At 35.5% G+C, this 27,425-nt stretch overlaps 1 protein-coding gene across 1 annotated transcript in view; it reads right to left on the bottom strand.

The window, feature by feature from the left end:
* Positions 1-27,425, bottom strand: part of ATRNL1 (attractin-like 1) — a 536,085-nt gene that overhangs the window by 446,006 nt on the left and 62,654 nt on the right. The window contains exons 6-9 of the mRNA XM_010564713.1: positions 26,631-26,805; positions 25,416-25,503; positions 11,164-11,419; positions 2,913-3,096 (exon numbers count right to left, since the gene is read on the bottom strand). Of these exons, the coding sequence (XP_010563015.1) occupies positions 2,913-3,096; positions 11,164-11,419; positions 25,416-25,503; positions 26,631-26,805 (703 nt within the window). The remainder of the gene's footprint in view (positions 1-2,912; positions 3,097-11,163; positions 11,420-25,415; positions 25,504-26,630; positions 26,806-27,425) is intronic.

Consider the following 27,425-nt stretch of genomic DNA (forward strand, 5'->3'; position numbering starts at 1 on the left):
CCTTCTGATTGAATAATACTGTCTCTTTCAGATCACACTGATAACATGTTCAATATTTTTATATCATCATAGGTTTTGGGGGAGAGGGTTTCAAGTATGTCTTATTGTTTTGACATCATGATGTAAATCAATCAATTTTTTTTATTATTTATGTAAATCAATCAATAGATTTTACGTGATAAGAGATCATATGTTTAAACAAGCTGAGAGGAAGGCATTAAACCTAAAGTTCTCATATTGCCATTTAAATAAATTGTGCCCTACTCCTAGAAAGTAACATCAAAGGAAGTACCAAAGACTAAATGAAAGTAAATGAGGTTGTGGGTTTTTTTATTGCTTAAAAATAGGATAATTCCTTCAAGCCACCAGCATACCCATCGATGTCCTTCTGGTTTTAACCCTTTTTTCTGTTTTAAGTGACTTGCATTTTTGTTCTGTATTTCTGTTTTGAAAACAGAGCACCACATACATGTGGTTTAGTAACCAGGAATTAGCTTGATACAGAATACTTATGGTACCTACCCAGAAAAAACGTGATATTTGGTTTCAACTCATCAGCTAGCAACATACAAAATGACGAATGACAGGGAAATAGAACAAGACATTATTTTCAACAGTTATTTTCAACTACTAATGGAGGAATACTGCTGCTATGAGTTGAAAGAATGATAATATAAGAACACATTGTCTTTATTTCATTAGGACTATAGATTTCTTTCTGTCTTTTGCTTCACCAGTTTTCTACAGCCCCTATCTCCTAATTTACATTAATTGCTATACACTAGGCTCTGTGTTGATTATACTGCCTTGCAGCTGTCTGCAAATAGTTGTCTTGATCACTAAAGGCCTAAAGAACAGTACACTGTTCTGGAGAAAACTAAGGACTCTCCACAGTGTATATAACAGCAATCCCTGCAGTTTTTCTTTGGGCTACTTGCTTTTCCACTTGTCACCCAACTGCATTGCCCCAGCCCTGGTCCCCACATTGTACATGGGTTTTGCTCCCCCTAATTTCTGCATATTGTGTGATGAGTTTCATCCCTTGTGGTAACAGTAAATTTTCCCCAAGATCCAGCAGAAGTGGAAGTGTAATACAGACCAAGTTTGTTAATTTGGCCATAATTTTCACTATTCATTAGCATCACTGATGAGAGCAATCTTCAGAACTCTCCAGCACATATAAACCCCATGCAAGTTATGTGAGAGTCTCAGCACACTTTACACTGAACTCATTATTTATGCACATACACATGTATCTGCAAACATTAGTCCATGTTAACTATAATTATGTCAAGCATTGCATGCAGCAGCATGGTATTTTAATGGTAATAGAAATACCCAGGAGCCAGCAGGTGCTTCCACTGTTTCAGGCCATTATCTAAGACCAGCACCACATTGTCCCCCAATTGCCCACTGAGCAGCATGCAAGTAACGCAAAGCAATGCAGGTATTACAAACACTGTAATTCTCCATCATGCGTTAGAAAGAATGTTCACATGAGGAATTAAAATGTCACCCCCTCACATTCCAAGAAACAAAGCTTATACCTAATTGATATGAAGAAGTAAAAACCCACAGGCCACTGAATAAAACAAGTAATCAGCTTTGTATACCAAGACTTAGTGAAGCATATGAACCTCAGCCAGATCACACAGAGAAACAGAGAGTGAGTGCAACAGAAAAGCAGAGACAGCGATGACAAGCAAATGCAAGTGTGAAAAAAGCCATGTATATGGGCATAAGAAAGCCATTGTGGTTCCACCTCTTCCTCATACCCCACCTAGCCAGGGGCACATTCAGGTCAGTTGCCTCACTGAGTGCTTTGAATACTGATTATAAGATGTCACAGAGACAGCAAACAAAGATTTTATTACCACGTAAGTGTCATTACCCCATCCTCCGCCAGTTTTCAGTCCCATAGTACAATTGACTTCCAGTGTAATACTCATGAATAAAAAAGTTCTCCACAAGCTGCAGAGAATGCCACATTAGCATAGAAGAGATACAAGCATTCACTACTAGTTTTTGTATGAATAATGAATAAAAAAGCCTTCCAATAATTATTATTATATTGTTGAACAGGACCATCAAAGGATACAATAATGTTTTGTTCCAAAAATAGAGTATAATAAGAAAGCATTAAAAATACATTAAAAGGGACAAAAAATTCATGTAATAATGTTTCCATGTGCCATGAGTTAGTGGCATTCAAAATCAAGAGTCTCAGTGAAATCAAACCCACATGTTTCCAATATCTGAGAGCAAGTCTTGTGTGCTTAAAGTTAAGCCATTAGTGCTCAACACAAATATTAAATTGCAAGAATAAAATGTTCCAAGAAATAGTTCTTGATCTCAAATCATCTCTAAGGTAAGAAAAAACATTTAAGGTCACTTGCTATACATAACATACAAGTAGAATTCATAAGTTACAAAGGACAAGGAGCTGACAAAAAATGAACACCGAGAACTTTAATAACTAAGGATCTCTATACAATACCAGGAATTTTGTGAAAAATAGCCTTCCACAGTTCTTAGATTTCTCTACTTACATAAATAACAGGTACTTGAATGTGCATCAGCACTATATTCATACCATGTGGAAACAATACACATGTACTATTTCTGCATAGTGGCTATGCCTGGATAGGAGAAACTTTTCTTAATTTGTAGAACATGTGCAAAGCTTCCTCCCTGCCATTCCTTCGATGTGTAGCTCCATTAATCCACTGGCTAAAGTCTAATGCCTCACCACAATTCTTCCATTTTGTTGCAGAGAACGTACTGTTTGCAACATGCAAAGGATATAGAAGTGCCTACATAACTACTAGAACCTTACTCTACCTTACTCTGTGCTTATGTTGTCTTTTTCAGTAACAAGTAACTTCTTTTCCTACCTTATAAATCCCACTTACCATGTCCGAGTATTAACTTCATATCTGTAAAGATCATCCACCAATCCATATTTATTGCCAGGTAATGCTTTGTACCCACCATGGACATAAACAGATTTTGTCAGTTCATCATAGACACTAGTATGGCCATATCCACCTTGCACAATTGCTCCTTTTGTTTCTGGTACGAGCCAAGAATTAGACCCTGGAACAGATGTACAGAAGACATAGGTTTAAGGCTTACTATTGCTAACACACAATACTAGGAGTTCTAAGTATACAAAATAATTTTCACTATAATTCTAAATACAGCAATAACTAGGATTTGTTTTAAGAAGTAATTTTATACCAATGTATCAAAATATCTTCAAATGGATAATGTTATTAAACTATTATCTGCTATTCTTGATTAAATCCCAGATACATCACTGTTACAGGTGCCAGGCAGTATCTCATACTCTCCCATGTGTGAGTTCAGCACACACACAAAACCAAAAAAAAAAAAAAAAAAGCCCAAACCTTTTGGAAAATATGAAATTAAGAGTTACGATTAATTCTGTGTCAACCTTAATTTTGTCCCACCGGAGATGGCTGATGAGAATTCAGTGCTCCAGCTACTTCAGCTGCATTAGGAGCACCTGTACTCAATCACGAGGAAACTGTCTGGAGAAGCTTGGCAGAAACTGAACTGCTGTGAGTTGTGAGAAGCATGTAACGTAAGGTAGCTCGAAGTACACGTGGATACAGACAGACACTTTGCTACTAAACTGTAAAATTATTGAGCTAAAATCAGTTTCCACCTACTGTTTCTTAGTTATTTAACTGCAAATATACCTACTCAGTTGCTGAAAACTCACAGAAGGATAATTTGGTAGCAGCTCATTAAACTGGCACTTAAATCCACATTTTACATCACATCATTAATAACTGCAAAGAGACACCAAATAAAACCATTCACAATAGCTGTTATGACTGAAGAATAAAACACAATTGGAAAATATTTTACCATAGCAGTAAAAAAAGACAGAGAGGTTAAGTGACTCCTTGTTGCCTGTGGCCCTGAAATTTCCAACTTTTTTCCCCTCCATCTTCCCAGCTGATGACGTAAGTCACAAAAAGAGCAAGACAGGAGGTAATATTTCCTGTAGAAACCAGCCTATTCAAAAGAGCCTATGAGGATTACGCAGCCAGTTCTATGGATGTGAAATGGAAGAAATAATTCACTTACAGCCTCTTGAAGATTATGTCAGAAGAATAGAAAGCGTGGACAAGGACTTCCAAAATGGAGCAGTCTCCTAATTCTTAACCTAAATTGGCTGCCATTATAAAGTTATTTATCCAAGGCTAGCACACAACACCATACACTTTGCTTCATCTGAAAGTTAGTTTAAATTCCATTTCAATTTTTATCTGATATTATGTAGGTAGTTTAAGACTACCTCTTTTTCCTCTGCATTCTTCTGTTCAGTGAATAGACTCATGACTTTCAGTTATTACTGTTGTTATTCTACTTTCATTAAATGTTTTCCAGGCACTGCCTCTATAAGCTAGTTACATTTTTTTCAGTAACAAGTGCTTATAGCAAGTTATAAAGCATAGATTAAACTGGAAGACTCATGCTGATTTTTTGTGTATGTATAAATAGTGTATTACACAAATACCAGCATTCATATCTGACACAGTACATTTTTATTATTTACATGTGGTGTAATGTAACTAGTATTTTATTCCAATCTCTATGTTAGATATTATCAAGCTATTAAGAACTGCAACTGTGAACACAAACATCAAATTTGTACCAGTAATACTGTATTTAACATACATATTACCTTGCTAACAAATAGATTTACTTGATACAATTTATGTAAGAGGGTTCGTGAGGAGTCAACCTGCAGATACACCTTTCTATCACCAATATCATCCTTATTTTTTCATTTAAACAGTGATCAGTCCTAAAGATTGGATATATGCTTTTCAGGGAAAAATGACTATTTCTCCACATAAATTTGCACAATGGTATTGATCATATGCGTAATAGAATATTTTGCATTTATATCTGACTGGTTTACGTAGCATTTGGAACACTGTCACAGTAAAATTGTATATTGCATAGCTTTACATGACTTGCACAGAAATATGAATAGCCGTTCCTTCTTGCATAATAAAAACCACGTGCTATGGGTAAATACCTAAATTTGAGAAAAGAGGTCCAGCAACATCTTTCTGAAATAAAAGTCAAAAGCAGTATTACAGTTTCTCCTTCTATTTCCCATTCTAAAATTTAGTTGAGCTGCCTGAATTTTGAATACTGAAATGTATATATGCAGTTTCAATCTCTTTCACGCTTCTTCAGCATCTTGAATATTGCATCATTCAGGCAAAAATACACTTCTGTCTGAATTTAAAGACATTACTATGCATATGATCTGCTTTTTTTTTTTAAACAACTCATTGATATGGATCTTCACCTATCTTTTTTCTTAAACAGAAATCCAATTTTTTTGAAGGTATTTACAGAACTCTTCTCATACTCAAAGAGATCCTATTCTTTCTGTCATTAGATCAGATGAAGTATTCAATTGACCAAATCAGTCATGCAAAACTCTGCATCCTCAACAGCCTAAAAAGCCAAATAAAGAAAGAGGTCTATAAATAAATAAACCAGAAATAAGGAAATAGGATTTTTTTATTATTATTATTTCCAGATTTCAATTTGTAAGTCTAATAGGTATTGTAAAATAAGGTCAAATGAATTTTGAAAAAAACAACACAAGAAGAAAATCATTCCAGTAATAGGGGCTTCTACTTTTCATTTGTAATTTGATGTTTTTCATCAACATCTGGGCAATCTTCCAGAGAATTCTACCACATAAAGTCCCTCTTGAAATGCTTAGGCAAGTCACTATGATAACTTCAGGTAATTAAATCTGTCAGATCCTAAACAGCTGGACACAGTTACAGGCTGCAATATTCTGGTCACCTTTGTCAAACAGAATCACGCATTTCATGTCCAGCTTTACCACGACCATTTCCAGGAGACTGATCAAAGTGAAAGAAAAAAAGAAAAAAAGGCATCTACAAAAACATGTAAACAGAAAAAGAAATTACAGCTGAGATAGAAGCTAAACTCACTAATTTAATGTACTGAAGCTGGGGGTATGACTCCATTCCAAAATTCTGACAGGCACAGCAAGTGAAATTGCAGGCCTAGCAGCAAGCATTTTAAACAAAGCTGGTTAGATATTACCGAAGAACAGCAACCACAGTGCTGACATTGAAGACCAGAGGGAAGAGAGACAAGATCTGGACAATTACTGACATTAATCTCACCTCAGTAATGTGCAAAGGTTTAGGACAAAGGGTTTTTTTTAAAAAAAGGATAAATAAAAAATGTTGAAATAATGGGAAACTGTTTCACTGCACAATATAAATGTACGAAACCATTTACATCACATTTACCTAAAAACCAATTATCTACAGAAGGAAGAGTAGGTGTTCTCAGTATCTGGGCTTCAGTAATGTCCTTACTATAGTGTCACAATGGGAAATTATTAAATAAACCATTATAACACAATGGGATTTGGGCACTAAACAAGAAGCAGCAATGAACAATGTTGAGAGGTGCTGGGATTACTAGGGAGACTTCTTAAGGATCAGAATGGGTGCATTTTATGCCACTGTCACAAATTTAAGATATAATAATTGCATAAATTCAGACACTATCAATTCACAGAAGCAGCAGAGAAACATGCAGATCAAACTGGCCAATCTTAGCTACCAGAAAAATGGATCATAATTCAACAATAACTTAAAGATATTGTGCACTGGGATTAGCAATATGAATTTCTATAAAATGGAAGTTCATCAGCTGATAACAACTGAGAAGAATGAGTAGGAGCACTGCTTCATCAGAGAAAGTCTATGAGCCATTAATGACTTTCTCATGGATGCAGTACAAATGTCATTCTACTACATACCAAGTGAGGTGTTCCCAATAAAGTAGGATTAAGGTTATTTAGCCAGGCACTGGTGAAATCTCACCTAGAATATCCCAAAGGCTTTTCTATCATCCATGTTCAGGAGAGGTGAACTCCTTGTGGAAAAGGTACAGCGATTAACTATTAGAATGAGAGCAGAATAGATGAGGTTGCCTTAATTAGTCTTGCAAAAGGGACGATTGGTATTTATAAATGTAATTCAAAGTAGAATTCAAAGAGAATTCTAGCAAGGGAGATGAGCTGCTTACATTAAATAATGTATCACCTAGAAAACAAGTGAATATAAACTGACCATCGATAAAGGTAGGCTATGATTTAGAAGATGCTTAGTCACTAAATTCTAACTGATTTTCCAATGACACTGTGAAGAAAACCCAAACTGTTTAAGATTAATCCTCATATATTTTTGAAAGAAAATATAAGATATGGTGTTTACATTTAAAAAGCACTGATTTTGATGGCCAAGGTGATAAATTCCAGCCTTTTGCTTACAGGAAGTTAAACACGTCCAAAGATGTAACACCATTCCATCATCAAGGAATGCAAAGCAAGTGAAATAAGAGACAAAACCTTATTCTTTATTTTTTTTTCAGTTCATTTCTTTATATGAAACTGATTAGGATGGCCAAATCAAGAAAAATGTAGATTTGAGCAATAATAATTTTATCATTCAAAATAGAATAATTAAAAGAGCATTTTGAGATAAAGTTGTTTCTAAAAAGATGTTTGGGGGAAAAAAAAAAGGTTAATATGCAGTAATAAATTCACTAAAAAAATCCAAGGAATGATAGATACATTGGCCTGATCTGTCCTTACCACAATAAAACCTTTGATAAAAAGAACAGAAAGTCCAAGTAACACGTCAGTGTGCCATCTTCAGTTCATTGCAATAACAAACTTAAATTTTTTGGAGCAACCATGAAGCTTATGCTAACTTACAAAAAAGAGGGAATACATGTTACACATCATAGGGCCATTTCATTTAACACTATTTCAAAGAAATATTTTTAAGCAAAAGCAACCTATAACCTACTTATAAAGTCATAAAAAAAATTCAGCCTAAAAACCAGAGTGATATGCTGCTAATCCAAACAAATCTCTGTCTTCTAAAAAAAAATAAAATAAAAATCACAGAAGACTTATTCAGAAGTTTCTTAATATATAAGGAGCTTTTATAAACCTCAGCTGAAACAAAACACCATTATTATATTCACCTTGAGACTCACATTGAGATTCTTAGAAGGTTTATGAGGTATTGCTAACCTAAAGGGAAATAAATTTCCCTGGGGAGTAACCCAGAAAAGCTTTATGGTTCAAGTTAGTAAAATCATTCACACAATTCCCATACCAGGATTTATTGGTTCCTCAAAAGTCGTAAGTCTAGGTATAGCAAGGAAGGACAACAGGAAGCTGTTTCGTTCCTGCAACAACCACCATACCTTTGGAGTAGAAATGAATTCCCGTGCTCTTGCATGGTAAAAAGGTGCCTGCAAACCATGTCCAATTTTTTCCAGAATTTATTTGACTGTGATAGAAATCACTTTCTTCACTAATCAGACAGTGTCAGAGAAATTTCAGACCATGCACACATTTGATTCATATGTTTTGTTAATAAGAACTACGTACCTATGTGAAAAGCTAGGGAATCCACAAATAATTAAAACTTTTTTCAGATGTTTCTTGACCCAGACCCCATGGAAGTCAGGGTCACGTAACAAATGAAGGCTTTAGCACCAGAATTCTATGTATCAAGTTCAAAGTTCATTAACAGGACTGGATCACTAGAGGTTTCAATTCATATGAACCGAAGGGTAAATTGCCTCTTTCTATGCCTCTTTCTTTCAGTAGGCATCTGGTAAATGCTTGAAAAATAGCCTTCATTAGGACTAAAAGCCATGGCTGATAACATTTAGAAAGAATAAAGCAGTACAATTTGAAATGTTAAGGCAATGTATGTTTTAAAAGCAAGCAGAGAGAGAGAAAATTGGACTCTAATTTTTCTTTCCATAACGTCAGAAGTCCTTTCGTATAACAAATTTTCTTCCTATTCAGGTGGGCTCACAGCAATACTTCTATCACTTCCTATGTCTTTTTAATTTGGATTCTGAGCTGCTAAAGTCCCCCCAAAACATAGCCATTCTTAGTTCAAACCGCCATCTGGAACTTTATGGTCAAAAATCATCCTACAGCTGCAAAACTGTAGATAAATGCTATAGCTGAAACAGAATTCAGGAAAATTTGCCACAAAATTCATTTAACTTAGAGGGACAGGGAAGAAAGGAGATGCAATGAGGTAAAATGAAACATGAGAATTGTCCACAACAGAAATGGTTCAATTACAGCATATAGACCATGTTCTACAAAGCACTGCATGCGTCAATAATCCTTCATCACATGAGTAGACTCACTGAAATCACTGGGTATCCACAGTAATACCCTATATTGTTACAAGTTTACTTTATATAGGATGCAAGTGAAGCATATTTTCTCTAACAAACTAAATTTCCCACTAGTATGTGAAAAAATGAACATCTGAGAAAGGAGATATAAAAACTTGAGAATAATTCAGACCCATAATAACTGCCAGAGAAATAAGTGCTTTCTCCTACTCAAAGCTTATCACCATGGTGTGAAAGGTTTGGGGTTTTTTTCTTTCTTTGCTTTATATAAGCTTAGTTATAGTCTGTTTTATTAATCCTCCACAAACATAGCTTTAACATTAAAAAAAAATAAATAAATAGGAACAAGTAGTACATTTCAACCGTAAGGCCAGCAATAAAATCTGCCAGACAGAAAATTTTACACTAAAGTGAATTGTGTACCCCTCTTCATAATTAAACTAACCACAATAGTAGGTGAGAATAACATTGGTACTTCTACTCCGGACTAAATAAGCAGCATGTGAAGAAGCAAATTAATCAAAGTTCCAATAGACATTACAGTGAATGAGCATGCAAAAAACTAGAACAACATATTTCTCTCTTCAAGAAAAAAAAATTTCTCTCCTGCAGGTTAAAAAAAAATTTACAGAAATTAAGTTTTTCAAAAAACTGGCCTTTAATACTTAACAAATCTTACAATATTGTTGTGAAACATTCTAAGACCAGAGTTTTATAGCAGTTTTATGCATTTCAATCAAATTGTTTGGTGTGGGTAAAGCACATCACGGTGCTCTTCCTCTTATTGCCATTCTCTTTTATACTTTTTCAACATTGTTATAAAATTTCAACGCTACCATCAGAGATAATGCCAGGAAGCATAAGAACCTTCTGAGTTTTGAAGGGATTTCCCCAGCCCATAAATCTGCTTAAACAGTGTTTATATACATATGCATACAGCAAAAAAAGTTAAGTGGAACAATTTTTTAAAAATTTATTATGCCTTAACATATAAATATTACTTTGAAATTTTATATTATGCATTCTCTGATTGCTTAAATAACTGAGAGACTCAGATCAATTCTACAGAAAACAAGGAATCAAAAAAAGAGATTATAATTTGAATTAGTGGATATATAAATATTCCTAAAATTGGTGTAGATTTTCATGTTTATTCTATTCAAATAATATCTTAGATGTACCATGTACAAGATAAAAAAAATTCTCTTGGTTTATTTAATTCTAGCATTTAAAATCACCCCTAAGAAAAACTTGCAGTTCGCAAGGGGAATCCTAGATAGACATGGCAGGTTATTTACAAAAAATAGTGTTCTTTTTCTCTTCTTTCCCATAGTAGGAACATGTATACACTTTAGAAAGAACATTATATACAATGATGAATTAAGTTATTACATTTCAAAAATCAGAATGAAAGTATTACAGCAACATTAAAGAACCTTCAAAATAACTAAATTCTTGTAATAAGCACTGTTCATTGCATTCTGTTTCGCCCTTTCTTTTTTTGCTCTACTTATTCTTTTTTATTGTACCTGCTCCATGGTAAAAACAGTAAGCCTGTGGTAAAAAAGTAAGTTTCATCACAACAATAACCACTGCATGGAATTTTTGGTTTCAACCTTAACCCCCTTTAGAGTACCATGGCCATGTACAGAATAACACATAGCCAAACCCATTATACTCCAACTATGTATGAAATGCTACTGCTTAACAAGAAATCTGACCTACATAATTTGAAGAAAGAAAGATGAGGTTTTATTTGTTTTGCAAAATTCATATTTTTTGTTCTGAAAAACAGGGGTGTTCTTCACTTTAAAAAAAAAAAAATCAGGATTTTTTTTATCAGTACATGACAAAAATGGTTTGAAAGTGACTTACTGATGTAGTATTCTTGCACAATGCTTGTGTAACCATATATGGCAGAATATCCAAAAATTATGATCATAACCACATCTCTGCTGTCCAGCTCTACTATGTGTGCTGAATGACCTTCCACAGCATATTGTTGGCCATGTACAAGTACTGCAGGAGTTCTGGTACTCCATGTTTGACTGTGTATGTTGAAAATCCACAGCTCATCAGTAACATTGCCATTATTTGTTTCAATTTTGCCTCCATACATGTAGATGTCTTCCTGTAAAAATTGGAAGGGAGAGAAGAGAAAGCAAATAATGGATTACAGAAAGATAACATCTGAACTGCATACTTATGTGCTACGTAATATTTCATAACTGAATAATCTGATTTAAATCTTCCCATTTAATCTTACATTAACCAGCTCAATATCAGACACTAATCCCAGACAATGATATTTAAACTAAACCAACAATGATGATAAGGAGACTATTTCTCTTAAAAATAAACCCAGCCATGAAAATGACACCAAAATGAATCTCAACCAGATTACTTCAAGCAGAAAAACTTTAATTACATGGATCTTCTAATTCATACTGCAGCATTCAGTTAAAAAAAAAAACAAAAACAGAAAGGATATTATATTGTTTTCTCAAGGAACAGTTCACAGAACTAAAATCTGATTTTCCACACACTCAGTCTATGGGGATTTCATTCAGCACATGCACAAGAGAGCACATTCTCTCTTAATAGCAAAGTAACTTAAGTCCTGAGAAAATTCACAGTCATCAGAGCTCAAAGAAAAGGGACAATGTGTGTATAGCATCCTCTTGGGCACATTTGCTAAAATCAAATGCTATAGTGGAATACTTTGAGTTCTTTTAAAGGGATGCAAAACAGATTTTCCAGTCTTCATGAGTCACATACCTCAAACAGCAATGCCATCTGTTTTGATAAGTAATGAATTATTTACTTAAATATTGACTGAAAGCAAATCCTACTAAATCTCAGACTTCATCTAGAGTTGCAAACCAATACAAAGTCACAGAACAAATTCCATCTTGCTGGCCTCGCAGACTGGCTCAAGAGCAGTTTATCCTGGGTACAAAAACTGCCTCTGGTTCTGAGAATTATATTTAGTCTTTGCTAGGACATACCAGAGCCACATACACTCCACATTCCATCTGCATGGTGTTTGTACAGTTGGCAGTTGTCTTCTGCATACTGCAATGTAATATTCTAGGGTTTACCCTAAATTCAATCTTACTTGGTTAAAAAAAAGGAAGCTGCAGGCTTAGCACATTTGGAAAATTTTTGCTTGGCATGGAATACTGACCCTCAGAAAAAGAGACTAGAAGACAAAGAAACTACCTAATATAAGAAGTTTGAATCAACCATGTGGAAATTTCAGCGTTATTGTACAAGGAGCTGATGGGATCTAAATAGAAATGTAAACTGCATGCTATTATCATCATACACATCAAGAAAGATGAACTCAAACTGGCGGGCATGTAAAATATGGATGTTCAGTAGAATGACAGTCTATTTAGTCCAGCAAAACAAAGGCTTGAGAGGGTTATAATACTGTCTATAAACCTACATTGATGGTAAACAACAGAGTCCAGGACCACATGAAAAACTTCCTCATTACTCAGACAGATTAGTCAGTAAATGACTGACCAAACTGTCTGACCTCTCTTCAAGAGTGCACTTGAAATTTCTGCAAGATTTTCAACTATTTTTTTCATTTGAGGCAGGGAAACATTTCTTGATTTAAAATTTAAATCACTCCTATGCAGTGATACTCTGTGTTACCAAGTAGTTTGGACTGGTGTTGTTTGAACAAAAGTTGTTCACATCCTTCAGCAAAAATTCATAGTAGGATTAGATATGTATATCTGAACCCATTCTTTTCCTATGAGATAAAACAACATTTCAAAGAGCTTGGTGAAGACCCACAAAAGCTGTAAGGAGACTGTGCACTGATCCAAAGGAATGGTTTGAACAAATATTCTTCTTAAAAGGGTCCTAATATGGCTCATTCGTTACACTGCCACATAGATCTCAAAAGGCAAATCAGCATTGCTAACATAGTGGGGTATTTATTTATTTATTTTTAAATGCAGATAATAGACTACAGCAGAAAGAGAGCGCTAATTAGGGAGTTGCAGGTGCTGTATAACAGTATTTGAAAAATATTTCTGACACTGAGGAAAGACACTACACAAAAAAAGGTGACCTAAAGAGCTGCACGAACTTTGAAGCGATTACTCAGACAGCTGACAGTAAGAAAGTCCTCCTCACAGTTCTGCCTAAATGATTCAAAGTTCAGATAAAAGAACACTTCTGTAAGGAGCAATCTTTATAAATGACACAGCAGATCCTGTACATAAGACTATTCACAGAGAAAAAGACAAGAAGGTCATGACAACTGCTTTATCAACTACAAAAACAGATTTAACTAAGCTTCACTCAGGGCTATTTCTGAGATTAAGAAGCTCCTAGTGCTGCTGAAAAATGCTTTGAAAGTTAGTGATGATCAGCTGAACATGGAGAAAGAAAGGCTCACAGACCAAAGTCAGGAGAAGAAATACAGAATAAAAAAAAAAGTTACATGCATAGTTATTGTGCTGGTTTTGGCTGGGGTAGAGATAATTTTCTTCATAGTAGCTAGAATGGGGCTATATTTGGGATCTGTGCTGAAAACAGTGTTGATAATACAGAAATGGTTTTGTTATTGCTGAGCAGTGCTTACCCAGAGCCAAGGGCTTTTCTGCTTCTCACCCCACCCCACCAGCGAGGAGGCTCGGGGGGCACAAGGAGTTGGGACACAGCTGGGACAGGTCACCCCAACTGACCCAAGGGATATCCCACACTATACGATGTCATGTGCAGCATGTAAAGCTGGGGGAATAAGAAGGAAGGGGGGGTGTTCAGAGTGATGGCGTTTGTCCTCCCAAGTAGCCATTAGGCATGATGGAGCCCCGCTTTCCTGGAGATGGCTGAACACCTGCCTGCCCATGGGCAGTGGTGAATGGATTCCTTGGTTTGCTTTGCTTGTGTGTGCAGCTTTTGCTTTACTTATTAAACTGTCTTTATCTCAGCCCAGGAGTTTTCTCACTTTTACCCTTCTGATTCTCTCCCCCATCCCACTGGGGGGGGAGGGAGCAAGCAGCTGTGTGGGTCTTGGTTGCTGGCTGGGGTTAAACCGTGACAGTTACACAGGACAAAAAACAACATAAAGGCACATAAAGGTGGACATTTCTCTGGAAAGCCTAATCAGAAAGAGATTGTAGGAAGGTTACAAGAGCACATGGTCCTAAGCAGCCTAAAGGTTGTGAAAGAAAAGAATGAATCCGCTCATAAACTTATACTAATTTATAAATTACAAACTAAATATAAATCAAGGTATATACTAAAGGTGAGGCTTTCTGACAGACACAATACACAAGATATAGAGTTTCAAGAGTGCTAGTACAGAAAAACTGCTGACTTTTAAATCATTAAAGCATTCTAGATATTTGTTTATAAGATAGCATACCACAACAGGAATTAGATGAAAAACAACAAGAGCATAAAACAGAGTCCTTGTGAAATCAGTGAGGAGAAAGTGCCAAGAATCTGGCCCAGATGGAAGATGTTAAAAATTGTACTCCTCAGCTGGAGGAGGAACAAGACCAAGAGGCAGACTATCCAAGGAACAGATAACAAAACGACAGGCAGATAAGCACCAAGAAGATACAAGGTCTCCAACACACTCATATTTTAAAGTTTTGATACCACATGTCAAAAGCAACACTTTTAATCAGAGTGACAGATAGAGAAGGTGAACATTTACTCAATAAATTAACCTTGGTCATTTTAGATATATTACTTCACGTTAATAAAATCACCTAAGAAGTTACAGAAACCTTTAAAGATCCTGTGTTTTTTCAATTAAAATGTCATATAAATATTACCATATGCAAATCGAAGTATATAAAACTACACTGTATATTGAACTTGTAATTCAGAGTTCCTGTTCAGTAGGGAATTACAGCAAAAATGAGAAATTTCTTGCTGTAAACCAAGCAGGTAGGCAGCTAGCTCATTCATGACATTCCCACCTACAGATCACATCAGTTGGTTTCTTGGCAACAGTTCAGGTACAAGCCAACAAAACAGCCAGTGTAGCTCCTGTTAGTTTCAATGGAACCAAAACTTTCCAATAGATGTTTCCATTTTCTCAGATCAGCTTTTTTATCTGAGAAAATTATTTCAGTAAAAAATTTGGATGAACCATAATGATAAAGACAGATGACAAAAGGTATATGATCTGTAAATAGTTGACCGTGCATACTGGGCAGAGAGGATGACAGCAGAAGGCAGGAATCGTAAGACCAAAGCCAGAATTTGAACAAAACAGTTAAATCACATTTCTCAAGAGAAGAATAAAATATTCATTTGATCTGGTATATCTCTTACAGAGTAATGACTGACACACACATTTCAACTAGCCAAAATGGAAACAAGAGCATAACTCAAATACAGGATAAAAAGTAAATTGTCGCAATTTGGAAAGCCTGCTGGAGGAATTAAGACTACTTAAGGCAGTAAAATTCCTCTTACTTTCTTTACCTTATTGATATCATCATGATTTTTGGAGAATGTGTTTTTTAAATAACTAAATAATTCAAATAAAATTAAATATCTGGTGGGAGAGGGTAAAAAACAGGGAGACAGACTCTTCTCAGTATTATCCAGTGAACAGACCAGAGGTGATGGGCACAAATTGGATTACAAGAAATCCAATTTAAATGTAAGAAAAAGCATTTATTTTTACAGTGAGGATGGTCAAAGACTGGAACAGTTTGCTAGGAGATGTTGTGCAGTTGAATATCCTTGGAGATATTCAAAACCCAACTGGACAATGTCTGGAGCAACCTGCTGTTGTCAACCCTGCTTTGAGCAGAGAGGCTGGTCAAAATGATCTCCAGAGGTCCTTTCCAACCTCAACTATTCTTTGTGAGTCCATGAAAACAAATTTTTAATACAGGCACACCTCTGGCAAGCCTCTTTCTTATTTAATTTTCTATTACAAACAATAACAAAAATAATTCATTGGCTGATCATGAACAATATCCAAATTGTAAAACTAAAGAATTATTCTTAAAAAAAAAAAAAAAAAAGGAACAAAAAAAAAAGGCACAGAAACTTTGAAGTCACTTAATTTGTGTGACTAAAGAGATGACACAGGAAAAACTTACAGAGTTCTGGTAAACAAATGGCAATTGGCTTAGCAGTCTGAACTTTAAAATTGAGGGCAAAATTCTTTTAGAAGCCCAAAAGAAAATAAAATCTTTCAATGTGCATTCATCCTTAGAGTTAAACTAACAAAGCAAATCGGGATCTGCATGAAAGCACTAATTTCTGTAAATTAATAAAGGCTCCAAATCCAAAAATAAATCCACCTTTAAGTGAGTAATCATGAATTAAAATGGTTATTTGTGCATTTGAAGTTTCATAAAAACTGACAAATTAACCCACAGAATTTCAACAAAATAGGTAAATGAATACTTATTTTTAAGAGAGGTAAAAGGATAAAAAATTGCAAAAATGACTGGTGATTCCGTATGCTTTACTTCAGCTGTCTCATGTTCCTGACTTGCAAGGCTGTGTACTTGTCCTGAAAAACCATGCCCCAGCAGTATCACCTAGCTTTTGCATAGCAGTTTTAACAAGACTTCAAATCCCTTCACAGGGGAGCATTTTACAGTGAGAAAAAAATGAAACAGAGCAAGTAAGTTACTCAATAAGATCACCAGAAGAGCAAGTTAGAGCACCCTCTTGTCCAATAAATCCTGGTCAACAGACTATCCAGACCAGAGTAACTCTCCTACTTACTTCACATTGAATCCTGAACAGACAGCCAAAATCGTTAGTTCCTTTGACCTTGGACAGGCTCTCTTCCCTACAGCATATCTCAGTATTAATATCGATTTTATATTTTATACAAATGCAGTAATTCAAGACTTTTCTAAAACTTATAATATTTTTATTCTTCAGACTTTGCAATTTTTCTCCATTCCTAAACAGTACTTATCAGCTGCTCTGACTGTACCTGGGAACGCTACACTGTTATGCAAATCCTGCCTGCATTCCAAAAGAATCTTATCTGGTAGTTACCATGAAAAAAGTGTAAAAGAAGTGCAATAAGGGGGGAATTTATAATCCATTTCTAATGAATTGGAAGTAAATTAATCATGTTAAAATAACCATATAGTTTTCATTTTGTATTTCTTAACTGTATCATGGCTACACAGAAAACTTTCTCTCTCAGAATCAAGTTTTCTGCCTTAATTCTTATATAAATCCAATCCATTCCTGAAAATTGGGCCAAAGAATGCTACTCACAAACCACTTGAAGAGTCATTCTCCATTTTCCTGAAACAAGACTAACAATCTGTTTTCCTCCCATAGACTGTACCCGTGCATTAGTATATAAATTAACTTTATGTAAACTAACAGGACTCAAAAATTCATCAGAACTTTTGTTCTCTATACTTACCCGAAATTTCTAAAAGTTTAGTTGAATCTGTACATCATTAAAAAGTTTGGGGATTTTTTTTTTATTTTTCAAACAAAATGTAAGTAAGACTCAAAAAAAAAGTAATCTGGCAATAATTCATCCATCACAAGCCTGTTTTTTGCATTCAGTACATGCCAGCTGGTTTAGGACAGTCTAATACCTCCTCTTGCTTTCCCCAGACCATTACCTCCTTTAATATGGTAACAACATCAAGAACATTCTTTTATGTGTTGTATCAAAAGAAAAAAACAAATAATCAACATCTCTACTTGATCCCATAATCCTCCCATTAGATCAGGACTGACAGACTGGAAAGCAGTCTTCACTTAACTCTTCCTCCTGCAGCCTGCTTTATTATTCTTAGCTTATTGTGTAACTATATCCTCACTGAATAAGAACCTAAGTTACACAAGGAGCATATTATAACCTAAGTTTCCCAACAGGACCAAATTCAAGTTCAAGACAGTACATACTCCAGCAATTTTCACGTCAGGAGGTTAGCCTAATCAAGAGCACTAACACTTTATTTCTTCATTATTTCCACAGTTTTTCCACACTGTTGCTGGCTACAGTTAAAGGTATTAAATCATTGAAAGATTCAGTTAAGTTGGTTCCTATATACCTTAAAAGCCACTAACTTTTTTCCTGGACTACAGTGGCATTCAAAATATAGGTCAGGAAAATAAGGTAGTGTGCTTTTGGAAAAAAAAAAAATTTAAATTTACTTGTTTGCATTAACATTCCTACATTTAACAGAAAACTAGGCTGAAGAAAAACATGCAAATAAAACTATGTGAACAGAGCTTTAGAACTGTTGAAGGTAAAAGCTGGGATTTTAGTAGAGATGTCAGTCTGATCTTTTGTACATTTAATATTTGGACTAAACATATTGGAAGGAAGGAAAAAGTTATGGAGACTGCATAGAAAAGTATTAACCAGGCATCTGCCTTGAGATCTGCTAGACATAAAAGCCAATCATGCTTAGACTTCAACTTTCAAATCAATTGGTATTTAATGTTGAAACAATGAATGAAAAATATTGCATTTCTATATAAAGGAACAAATCTCTTGATGATTAAGGCCCATTTAATTGAAGAGGAACTCTGAATAGGCTTTTACCTAGACTACATGCAAAAAGTGTATGACAGGTCATCTCACTTACTTCTCATATACTTCTGAGGTCTGCAAATCAGAATTAGAAAGCAAGTTGTGCATAAGATATAACTGAAAGTCATAAAATAATAAAACTATGCAACTTGGTGGTACAATCTGCTAATAATTATTAATAGAATAGTTAGAAAATACTTTCACATTCCTAGTGCTGTTCGAAATCACACTACAATAGCCAACAAAAATAGGCATTAAAAGAATAACAATAAACCAATTGGTGAAAGATTTTGTCTCACTCATATTAAAGCAGAAAAAAGATTTTACTTTGTTAACACTAGCTTTTGATTAGACTAATAAAAAAAATACTAGAAGAGATATACAGACTCAACATCAATACCAATTAATTTGGAAAAGGAATCAAAACAATTGCCCCCTTTTTAATAAAGCTTTAAAATTGGAAGTAACATTTGTAAAACTCAAACGAGTCAAATTAAATTTGACTACGTATAAAATGATCCATATACTGGAAAACAGCTTTACGATTACTTACTTTACGATTATCAGCCTGCCTGTTTGCTTCACTCCTATTGCCAAGTCTTAAAGGAAACAAATCTTAATGCCCGGTCATCCTTCTCACTGTCTTGGGACCACTAGCAACAGTTTAATTACAAGGACGAATTCTGCAATACAACCACAAGCTCACTACCGAGTAAACTCCCAGCAGTGACCATACACACACCTTGTATGCAACTCCCCTTCTACTTTATTCCAGGGATCTAGTATTTTTCAATTTACTGTCTAACTCCCTATCTAGTCACTGTTTAGCAAAGCTATATGTGCCTACTTTAAAAATATCACAAGCCATTTCCACCAATATCTTTAAAATCATATTTCTTATATGAATTATTTCAAAGTATGTTGATATTTTCAGTATCAGGATGCCAGGAACTATATACAATCTCCCAGATACAGAAGAAACAATTGCTAACAGAGATAGGTGGCACCTTTCCAACAACCAGTCTGAAGAGGCACTGGAAGGTAATACTATCTAACAGTTTAGTTGGTCTAAAAGCAAGAACACTCTTATACTCTCTCCTCTTTAAATGCATAAAAAGTCTTAGTCACTTGTTATAACTATACATCAGTGGGAGTCTTCTGATCTTTTTCCTTCAGAATAAAGAAGTACAGTACTTCAATTTTAACTAAAGAAGCTTTCTGAGGGAAATAGGCACAGTAACTTATTTCATTCTCCACAGTGTCAATTATATAGCTTCCATTTACCTTGCACCGCGATCAAGCAATACTAGCTCTGTGCTCTCACTCCAGTCTAGCGCTAGGCTTTGAAATCTCAGGAGCTCAAGTCAAAAACTTAATCTAATTTCTTCTCTGTGGATATTTTTTCTCTCAAATAGAAAGGAAACTTTACACAATGACTAGTACACAGCTCAAAACACAGCTCAAAGCTGCCATCTCTAGGTATTATGTTCCCTTACTCTTCACACTAAATTATTTTTCTGTTTTTTCAAGAGACTGACCATCTGAAAGGAAAAATGTCAAAAGTTTATCCTAACAAGTTAATTTAAAAACTTATTGCAAAAGGATGTACTTTTTCTCTTGAAATTTCTTCAACTTACATAATCAGCTCCTTTTGGCCTATGTAATTTTTGATATTTGACATAATCAGTAATACAAGCAACACATTAGTTAATTATTTGACATTAGCGGTGGTGTGTTCATTATTAGTGAATTCTATTTACTAATTAACATGCACTTTTGACAACAGCAAGAGCTTCTTCACTACACACTTGCTTGGAGCTTTCATTAATATTAATAAGAGTTGCACTTCCTCACTGACATCCAGAAAGATCTCGGAATTAACAAAGGTCTATTATATTTAATATTTGCTGGTAAAAGTATCTCTAAAATGGTTACTTTTTAGTCTGCAATATCTCAAGAAAATATTAGCGCTGTCAAATAAAAAGGTTAAATGATATTGTAAGCCTTTATTCTGAACTGCTAAATGATACATTACTTAAATGTTTCCCAACTAAAAGGTCCACATTCTACAAGAACTGTAATAACCAAAGATACTGGTCAGAAAGACCTGACCTTGCAAAGAACAGATAATACATTAGTAATTAATCAGGGAACTGATGAGAAGAAAAGCATTTTTTGAGTTGATGTTGCGGCACGCACAGAGTCTAGTTCATGTTACTACTGAAAAACACCTCAACAATATTAACCATGCCCTGTACAGATTCAACATCTCTGGAAGAGCAAAAGATGCCAGGAAAAAAAAAAAAAAAAATCCACCCACACCTACAATTCTGCTTAACTTCAAAAGGAGCACTATATAGAAGGAAGACCGATCATAAAAAAGAAATTAAAAGCTACAACTAAAAGGATAAAATCTTTAATGAAAATATGAAGACATTTTAAGGACATCTGCTCAGATCATATGAATGCTTCCAATTTAAAAAAAAAATTCCCATTACAAATAACAAAATAAATAAAGTTTAACTTAAGAGGATAATGGAAACTGTTTGAATAAAAAGTATACTTCAAAATAAAGGTTCAAAACCTCCAGCAGACTAAAACGCAGGCACATATAAAGGCAAGCCATGAAACAGTTTGATGAGCAAAATTATATATGAAGTACTAATATATCATTTTTCAAATACATTAGCAATACTGCCAACTAGATAATTTGTGGTGTCAACAGACAGACTCAAGGAGTATTCTGAGAAGATAAAGCCACAGCAATAAAATGAAGTTAATTTTCCCACGCAAGGTCTTCATGGTAGACTTTACAAGTATTTCCATAGCAGAAATTAATAACAGAATGTTATAGTAAAAAACCCCAAACTGACAAAACAATCAGCAACTAGTCACCAGGATGAGTTCTGAAGGAATTTAAGAACAAAACAGCTGACCCCTGTCTGTAGCGTGTGAATCCCTCCTTAAAAATGTGCCAGTACCAAAAGACTGAAAAGCAACAGGCAGAAAAGACAGAATTCAGTGAACACATGCATAAGACAGAGACTGAGCAAAAGACTTAACAATTTTTGAAAAGGGAAGTTGTATCTTGCAAATCATTGGATTTTCCTGAAGGAATCAAAGATCTGGTTGACACAGTTACCTGGAATTTCCAAAAGATGCTGGATAACGTTCCTCATGCCTTAGAGAAACTAAGATGCTCTGGGACAAGCAAGGCAGATAACAGAAGGCTAAATAATTCGATAAAGGAAAGTTTGGGGAAAAAGAAAATGGTCACTTATTAAATGAAGAGTGGTCATTAGTGGTGTCCCACAGAGATCTACCGTTGGGATTTGTTTGTTTTTCAGTATGTTGAACAATCTGGCACAGGGATGAATGGAAAAATGACAATGTTTTTTGACAATACTATGTTACTCAAAATAGTTGAGACAATGGTCAAAAGCAAAGAATTGCAGAAGAATCTCATAATACTGAATGTGCAATACGAGGATGAATAAAAAGGTAAATAAAAGTTCATGCAGATAAGCATGAAGTGATGCATATAAATAAAAAACAATTTTAAGTCTGGTAAGTACAGTGGTGGGTTTTGAATTGACTAGAATGAGATCTTGAGGTTATAACTGATAGTTCTGTGAAAATACCAGTTCAAAGCCAACAGCAGATTTTCAAAAAGCTAAAATACCATTAAGAATCAGACCATTAATTCTATGACATTAATCTCTGAGGTACCAATACACTAAAGATTGTGATTCCCCCTATCTCCAAAGGGATTTAACAGAAGTAGAGGAGGTAGAGCCAATGGCACTATGTTGTCTAAGATATGAAATAGCTTCCTTCCAGAGGATTATTAAAAATGCAAGGAATTTTCAGCATGAAAAAGAAATGAGAGAGAGAGGATTGTGGGGTGATTGCTGGAGGTGACTTGTCGATACGACACACCCCCCTCAAGGGAAGGTGAACCTCCAGGGTGGAATGCAGAGGACACATGAAGAATCGGTTCCATGGTAGTTCCCTGAGCAACATAACCTGCAAGTTTTAGATGCTGGCAACACGAGAGGAACTTGGTGTGCTAACTCTGAAAAGTAACATGGAGGGTGGAGCGGAGTGGAGATGCCGCGGCTGGGCTCTGTGATCACAGGGATAGGGAACTGAAACGATAGGAACAAGAATGGTTGGTCTCTGCATTGAATCCACTGAAGCAAGGAGGTAAAATAATGGGCATTCTGTCAACCTAATGACCTACTTTTGATTTATATCACATGTGCCCAGTTCTGGGGTACTGACATGTAACATGTCCTTCGGGTGAACTTTGTTCATTATAATATCATTATAATACCAAAACACACCTCCATCCCAAAAGTTACCCACCTCCAAAGTGCAACTGCCCCCTCACAGAGAATGCGCTCTGAATTTTTTCTAGCATATACTTTTAAAAGCAAAACGAGACAACTTTATAGCAATCAAAGTAAAGGTATGTATGACTAGAGTCACTCAAGCTCCACCTAAAAGGAAAAATAGTATAAAAAGACCCAAAAAGATGATGACTGTTAGGGAAGATACCATCATAGACAAGTCGGGAGGACATCGCGGACTTCTGGGATCAGTCGATGGGCTGAGCCTCTCTCCCCCCCGCCATAGGGTTGCCTATTGTGTGAGATTTGAACACCTGGCTGTACTGAGTGCTTCCCCAGGAAACTTAGAAATCTGTATAGAGTCACTTTCTTTTTTGATTTTGCGTGCTGTATTTGATATTTGCATGTGCTTTGCAGACAGTGTATTTATCACCAACAATCTGAAAGAACCTGGACTATTGCTTTAATAAACTGCGCTGCTCATTAATCTAGTCGTGATAGTTCGTTAACGCAACCAAACTCCCTAAGTGTGGTAATTCTCGTGCATTGAACGCAGCTAAGCCAAGAGTGCAGTGTGCTGTAAGTACATCCATCATCGTGACAGTTGTGTGACCAGACTTATAGCACTGAATTGGACATTACTCAGAAACTAAACCTAGCCACCCCCAGCCCCTCTGACATCTGAGGATAAGCTGGAATGCAAGGGAGTTTATTTTCTGCCAAATTCCTTTACCCTTTAACGCAACAGAAGGTATGATGGGTTTACCAAAAATCATGAGTGGTACAGAGAAAATAAATGGAAAATAATATTAGTAGTAGAGATTATCAAAATTAATCCAGCCAGTACCAGTGTCCTACGCTGGAATTCTTAGGCACAGGATGGCATCAATGCTAAAATAAATATATGGTCCAAAAATTTGGAAAAAATAAAAAACATGGATTCATAATCTTTCTGCAAAATTACTACCATATCTTAGAAAATCCCAGCTGCAGACTGGGATGGTATTCTGAGGAAGCTTCTATACGTTCTTGTCATTTTTTCTGATATTATTCCCTAGGCATTTGCTGTTATCCACTATTCAAGACATGTTACCAGGCTAGATGAACACTCTGGTCTGACTTGATACAATCTTTTTTGTTCTTCCCTACTGGAGATGTCTTATACCAACAACTCCAAATTTGTGATACAAATTCTGTATTTCTCTGTCATAGTTAAAAAGTCTGCCATCATCTGTACAAGGCTAAATTATGCACTGCATTCACTTTTGGTCCTTTATATTTTGGAGACGTGACTAACACTAGTGAAAAATTAACAAATGAACAAAAGGCAATTTTATTTTTTTTAACAAAGGTCTTTTCTGCCTCTATAGTCTATCAGTGCAAAGAATCTTTTCTCCTTTTTTTTTTTTTTGAGTTAAATAAGTCTTTAAATGTTCTTTCAATAAAGCAGCATGCAGACTACATGAAACCAGTAGAAGCAAAACTGCCAGTAGTTCATATTTATTTGAACTTACAGTAAAAAGATACTATAGAACAACTGTTTGTATTTTAATAGTGCTCTGGTTCTGTAGTAAGAGTAATAGCACAAAAATAAAAACGTATGTCTTACTATCATGGCCTTTAAGGCATTAACAGTCCTTAATGGCCCTGACCAGCCTCACCCAGAGCTCAGCCATGGACCCTCAGTCCCTGACTGCCTGTGACCCTGCCTCCTGGATGGACCTGAACCTGCACTGTAGCTAGCTTATCTCCTGGATGGACCCCTCAAGCATATGCTGTAGCCTTCTCTCCAGTCCTGCCTCTGTCCCTGTCTCTTTGTGCTCCTGATTGCACTCCCTGGACAGTCTCTGGACCTTGGTCATCACTTACCACGTCTGGGGCTGTCAAAGACCCTGTTACCAGCACCTGGGGATGGTGCCTGGTCAGCAAGGGCACTGCCCACTCTGGAGTCACCCTTGGCTCCCAGCTCACCTTCCCTTACTGCAATTCTAATTATATTAGCCCCCTTTTATTGGCAGGTTTAGCTCTGAGGGTTTATGGTCAGCTAATAACTGACTGAGATCTACTGCGCAATCTTTTTTCCAAAAATTGTGCACTACATCTAAGTACCGAAGAAGACACTAATACAAAATGTTTAGGGACTAGAAATTAAATTATCCTCAAAAATCTATGTTCATGATGAATCATTTTAAGATCACTAATGGCACACACAAAGAAATTCATTAAATAGAATGCTGAAGAATTCAAACCTGATATAAAGCAAGAGTGTGTCCATATCTCTGGAGTGGCCCTTTGGATACCGGTACTACGTTCCATATACTGCTTTCCAAATTGTAGCTAGAAAAGAAATACAACAGTAAACATTTTCTACCAGCAGAGAAACAGAGGATTTTGTATGTTCAGGCTAACTTCTGTTTGGCAGACTTGATCAGTCACTGTTTATCTGACACGGTAATTTGTTGCAGCAGTAACTTGATCACTTGTAACTGTTATAACAGTATATTAACTTGTGATAGTGTAATAAGTGTTCATCAAAGCAGAACAGGAGCAGCTCTTTCAGGGACCCATCAACAATCTCAGAAAATGGGACTGTTATTAAAGTCACCAGACTTATAAGAAAGTTATGAAACTCAGTTGCTAAACTCACTGTTATTAGCCACATAAAAAACCCACACCCCGCTAAACTGCTCATGTCACAACCTTTTGCACTACTTTGAAGACTTATTGTTGAGCACCCTCTCAGCTGCATGGCTGATTTTAATTTCCATTAAAAAAAAAGAAAAACACCAAAGGTGATGGGATTTGTTTTGGATGATTGCAAACATGTAGAAGAAAACAAGAGGTAGACAAAAATAGGAGAAATAAGCATGCTAAAAAACATATCCTAACACTTGCATTTGCCACATTTAGGGCCTCTACATATTTACAAGTTACCATCCAAATCACCTAGGTAATATTTACACCTGCTTCAACTTTGTTTTCAATAGGTGGTCAAATACACATATGTACAAACTGTCATAAATATAAATACTGAAATACGGATGACCTGCCTAACCCTACTGGCATGGCACCAACAGGCTAAGTGCATGCATTAAATACAAGTCTCCTATAATTATAAATTAACTTCAATAATGCAGATAGCATTCTAGATGTACTGTCTGAAAATATCAGCACATGGGTTTCTTTCACCGTTTTATCACCACAAACATTTTTATGTTTTGCAGCAAAGTATAGCAACAGTTTTCACACAACTGAAGAAATTACATATTAGTATCAAATATAGTTTGATGTTACCCATATTTTCCCTTTTTTTTAATCATAAGAAAGTTACAAGCAGAAAATAAGGCCATTATTAAAGAATCAAACAATATATAAAACTTTCCATTAAATTGCAGGATAGAGGCTACCTCCCTGTTTTCCTTAAGCCACATCAGAAAGGATATGACAACGGAGAAATCACTTACTTCAACACCATTTGGAATGAACTGTAGTTAAAGGCGTATCCACCAATCACCCACATAAATTTCCCGTGTAGGACTGCCTTATGGGAAGCTCGGCCCACAGAAGGGCTGAATGGCTTTACGTTTGGTAAAATCCAGTAAGACTCCGTGGAAGGGACATTCAAAGAACAATCTGGACCTGTTTTGTAAACAAATGTGCAGTTTATACAATCTGTTAGACAGGAATGTTAAAGCCAATAAAGCAGAAACAGGGGAGGCTTAATTACAGATGTCAGGATTGCTCATTCTGATAAAATACAGTATACGCTTTTATGTTTAACAGATGCTCAATGAAAAAAAAAATTGACAACAAGGGATGTCAGTCAAATTGAAAGCGTTAGATTAGCTCAAACAATAATGATCCATTTCTGCATTCTTCTCAGAAAACATACTGTATGAGTCACAAATTGAAAGAAAGGTGTAATGCATCATATTTTTAGACACTGTATAGGTCTAAAATGTGTAGCACAATACACACTGCGTGTTACCTCTGGAGAGAAACTACACTATATTTGAACTAGCAAATAACATTACAGTAAATTAAGTTACAATATAGGCTATACTATATTAAATCTCAGGAATAAAAATTTGCCCTTTTCCAATGTCATTTCACATCATCTTTCAAGAGGAAAATACACTGTAAAGAGCTTTATAAAAAGAAAGATTTGAATATTTAAGTTTTTTAAAATTTTATAGATCATTCGACAAAGCTACCAAACCCCACAACTAGATATTATTTTAGAGTGTATTTTAACCAAT

This window comes from Haliaeetus leucocephalus, unplaced genomic scaffold (genome assembly GCF_000737465.1).
Source record: "Haliaeetus leucocephalus isolate CR32 unplaced genomic scaffold, Haliaeetus_leucocephalus-4.0 Scaffold184, whole genome shotgun sequence".
Taxonomy (NCBI): Eukaryota; Metazoa; Chordata; class Aves; order Accipitriformes; family Accipitridae; genus Haliaeetus; species Haliaeetus leucocephalus.